Source organism: Eriocheir sinensis, unplaced genomic scaffold (genome assembly GCF_024679095.1).
Source record: "Eriocheir sinensis breed Jianghai 21 unplaced genomic scaffold, ASM2467909v1 Scaffold1435, whole genome shotgun sequence".
Taxonomy (NCBI): domain Eukaryota; kingdom Metazoa; phylum Arthropoda; class Malacostraca; order Decapoda; family Varunidae; genus Eriocheir; species Eriocheir sinensis.
The window spans coordinates 67,501-71,839 of record NW_026110779.1 but is presented as its reverse complement, the minus strand read 5'-3'; the positions used below and the strand labels follow the sequence as shown (position 1 = coordinate 71,839).

General features: G+C 53.5%; 1 protein-coding gene across 1 annotated transcript; it reads right to left on the bottom strand.

Annotated features, from left to right (window-relative positions):
- Positions 1-2,263: 2,263 nt before the first annotated feature.
- On the bottom strand, positions 2,264-3,216 carry LOC126990059 (uncharacterized; the record flags this gene model as incomplete). Its single annotated transcript, XM_050848626.1, has 2 exons — positions 2,862-3,216; positions 2,264-2,723 (listed from the first exon to the last, which is right to left on the bottom strand). Coding segments are annotated over exons 1-2 (815 nt in total), but the record flags the coding sequence as incomplete, so codon positions are not given.
- Positions 3,217-4,339: the final 1,123 nt, after the last annotated feature.

The following is a 4,339-nucleotide window of genomic DNA, read 5'->3' as shown; positions in this document are numbered from 1 at the left end:
AAGCCAGGGTCAGCATCCCACCCCGACATATAAGCCAGGGTCAGCATCCCACCCCCACATATAAGCCAGGGTCAGCATCCCTACCCGACATATAAGCCAGGGTCAGCATCCCACCCCGACATATAAGCCAGGGTCAGCATCCCACCCCGACATATAAGCCAGGGTCAGCATCCACCCCGACATACCAGCCAGGGACAGCATCCCACCCCGACATATAAGCCAGGGTCAGCATCCCACCCCGACATATAAGCCAGGGTCAGCATCCCACCCCGACATATAAGCCAGGGTCAGCATCCCACCCCGACATATAAGCCAGGGTCAGCATACCACCCCGACATATAAGCCAGGGTCAGCATCCCACCCCGACATATAAGCCAGGGTCAGCATCCACCCCCACATATAAGCCAGGGTCAGCATCCCACCCCGACATATAAGCCAGGGTCAGCATCCCACCCCGACATATAAGCCAGGGTCAGCATCCCAACCCGACATATAAGCCAGGGTCAGCATCCCACCCCGACATATAAGCCAGGGTCAGCATCCCACCTCGACATATAAGCCAGGGTCAGCATCCCACCCCGACATATAAGCCAGGATCAGCATCCCACCCCGACATATAAGCCAGGGTCAGCATCCCACCCCGACATATAAGCCAGGGTCAGCATCCCACCCCGACATATAAGCCAGGGTCAGCATCCCACCCTGACATATAAGCCAGGGTCAGCATCCCACCCTGACATATAAGCCAGGGTCAGCATCCCACCCCGACATATAAGCCAGGGTCAGCATCCCACCCCGACATATAAGCCAGGGTCAGCATTCATTCCCTCTTGCACGTCATTATCTTTCTCTTCCTTATTCCTTCGGAGGTTTCTGTCTCCCTTCCATTCATCTCATGCCGTCCATACATATCCTTTACTCCATCTAAATATTCTTTGCTACCCACTTGGCTATCTACTACCTCCCTTTGCTATCTACTTGACTCACTCACTCCCTTTCTTTATTCTTTCTATTTTTCTACCTTCCTTCCTTCCTTCCTTCCTTCCATCCTTCCCTTCCTTCTTCCCTCCCTTCTATCATTATTCATAAAATAATCTTCCTTTCTTGCTTCTCTCTCTCTCTCTCTCTCTCTCTCTCTCTCTCTCTCTCTCTCTCTCTCTCTCTCTCTCTCTCTCTCTCTCTCTCTCTCTCTCTCTCTCTCTCTCTCTCTCTCTCTCTCTCTCTCTCTCTCTCTCTCTCCTCCAATACAGAAAGAGAAACGAAAGATAATAAGAATGTTTCCGTCCGGCGCCTCAATCCTGTCTTCCTTCTTACACACACACACACACACACACACACACACACACACACACACACACACACACACACACACACACACACACACACACACACACACACACACACACACACACACACACACACACACACACACACACACACACACACACACACAGTATTTTTTTGTTGTTTTATTAGTTATTTTTTAAGATTTTTTTTGTTTTGCTCCTTTTTTTTTACTGATTTAAATTGTTTTATTATTTTTTTTTTTTGGTATATTATTTTTTAGGCATTGTTATTTTATTACTTTTTTGTTATTTTGTCTTAGTGTAGTGTTAATTTTTGTTTTGTTTTTTTGTTTTCGGATTTTTTCTTTGATTTTCTCTTTTTTATGCAACAACAAAACGAAAATGAAAGAAAAGAAACACAACTCCGCCCCGCGCCGCGCCCCCGCCTGCCCTCCCTGGCCTGCCGCTGCTGCCGCTGCCGGTGCTCGTGTTGCTCCTGTCGCCCGAGCCTAGACGACGACGGTGCCTCCCCCCTCTCCTCCTGCCCCTCCTCCCCCCTTCCTTCCAAGCTGTCACTCCTTCCCTCCCCTCCATCTTCGTCCTCGGCTTCTGCCCCCACCCTCTCCTCCTCCCCCCTTCCTTCCAAGCTGTCACTCCTTTCCTTCCCTCCATCTTCGTCCTCGGCCTCTGCCATCCACTCTTCCTGCTCCTCCTCCTCCATCACCCGCTCCTCCTTCTGCTTCTTTTCCTCACTCTCTTCCTCCATCTTCCCTTCCTCTCCCTGTTCCTTCTCCTTTTCTTCGTTCATCTTCCTTTCTTCTTCCTGTTCCTCTCTCTCCCTCTCTTCCTCCTCCTTCCTCTCCTCGTCCCCTCCCTCACCCCTTCCTCCCAAGCACTCCCTCCCTCCCTTTCCTCCATCTTCGTCCTCGGCCTCTGCCCCCCACTCCTCCTCCTGCTCCTCCTCCTCCATCACCCACTCCTCCTCCTGCACACTCCGCTCCGTGTACTCGAGGCCCTCGGCCCGCCAGCCTCGCCTGGCCGCCAGGGCGTCCAGCTCCTGCCGCCAAGCCGCCTCGTTGTTGTTGAGCTCGGCGAGGCGGCTGCGCCACTGCTGCACCATGCCGACTTCCTCGGGCTGGTAGAGGCGGTACAGGAACTCCCGGTCCTTGACGGGTTTGGGGACGTCCTTCAGGTTGAACCTGATCTTGCGAGGCCGCGGGGGAAGCTCCTCGGCCTCGATCCTGTCGGCGTTGAGCTGCCGCACTCGTTCCCGCCGCTCGGCAAGCCGCTTCTCTCTATGCTCCCGCAGCTCCCGGTAGCGCCGCCGCCACTCCTCGCGAGTCATGCCGCTGTGGCACTCCTCGCAGGAGATGAGGTAGATGAAGTGCTCGGCACACTTGTACGCGTTCCCCGCTGTGCCCGTCAGCTGCACATCAGCTTCTCCTTTGGCAGCAGCGGTCTCCGCCTTAGTTGCAACGTCATCTTTCTCTTCCTCTTTTTCCTTTTTCTCTTCCTCTCCTTCCTTCATCTTTTCCGTGACTGTCTCAGCTAATCCCTCTTCCACTCCTACGCAACCTCCACTCTCCTGCTCCTCCTCCTTCTCCACCTTCCTCTTCTCCCCTTGTTCCTCCTTGGCCCTTGCCGCCACGTCCGTGTAGGTGAGGGCCACCGTCGTGGTGGCGGCCCTTGAGTCGGTGTCGCAGAGAGTCTGCACCGCCAGCTGCAGCTGCTGGAACCTTGCCGTGGCCGCCGCCACGTCGTGCGGGTTCTTGTCTGGGTGGGCGAGGGCGAGGCGCCGGTACTGCCTCCTTATCGCCTCCTGCGTGGCACCGCGCGCCAGCCCCAGGAGGTCGTGGTAGTGTCTGGTGGTGGCCATCGAAGCGCCGTGCGTCACGGTGTGGTGCCCGAGAGTGGTGTGCTGTGCGTGCATGTGTTGGTGCTGGCCTTCCAGCGTGCTGCAGCACAGCCTCTTGGGCGATGAGATCTGCCCGTGCTTGGTGCTCGGGAATTTCTGTTTCTTGGATTGGGGTGGGCGTGGGTGGGTGGTGTACAGGGGGATGTCGAGATTCAGCACTACACCTCGGTTTGGGGAAACTGTTTTTGGGTAGCTCGGAGTTATTGCACCCCCAGGTCTAGAGGTGGTGGTGGATGCCCGAAAGTCCTGTGTGTACGTGCGTGTGTGTGTGTGTGTGTGTGTGTGTGTGTGTGTGTGTGTGTGTGTGTGTGTGTGAAGTTCTGAGGCTCGCTTGGCCTCGTGGGTCAGGCACGGGATTTTGATTTCTTGAGATGGAGTCACCCTTTTCCTTTCTCTTACCCTACATAGGGTCGAGATTTACCACATCACCTCGGTTTGAGATATGCCGTTTTAGGGAGTTCGGAGTTGACATTGCATGGGGCGAAATCTAGAGCTAGTTGCACCTTCTGTAGGGAAGATCGCTACGGGAGCTGATTGGCTGGGTGGAGGGAGGGTGATGTTTGCTACGGGAGCTGATTGGCTGGATGGAAGGTCTTATTTATAAAGTAATCTTCGCCTCGGTTCGCCTGTTTGAAAAGCCTGTCGTTGACGTTGCCGGGGTATTCACGGACTGTTTTGTGACCCTAGTGGTGGCCAAGCTTCTCCGCGGCCTTGGGAAATAGTCGTAATGGCAGCCCGATACGTTTGATTAAAACAACGGCCCTGTGGGGTAAGAAGTGAGCATTTTCTCCCTTCAATAATTGTTTAATCCCACCATCTTAAGTATTGTGCGAAACATATGAGTAATAACACTGGTATTTGTCCCGAGGTTACGGCCGTGACGTCACCGGCGGAAGAGATAATGGAAAGGGAAGGAGAAAAAAATGGAGCTGGAAGTGGAAGGAGAGAAGAATTGGAGGGAAAAAACTGAAAGGGAAAGTGATAAAGGAAAGTAAATGCGAGGAGGAAGAGAAGGAAGGAAAAAAGGGAGCTGTTAGTGGAGGAAGAGAAAGATAGAGAAAATATTGGGAAAGTTGCGGAAAATGTGTGATTGGAGGGAGAGAAAAAAGTGTAGGGACGAGAGAAAGTGGACGATAAA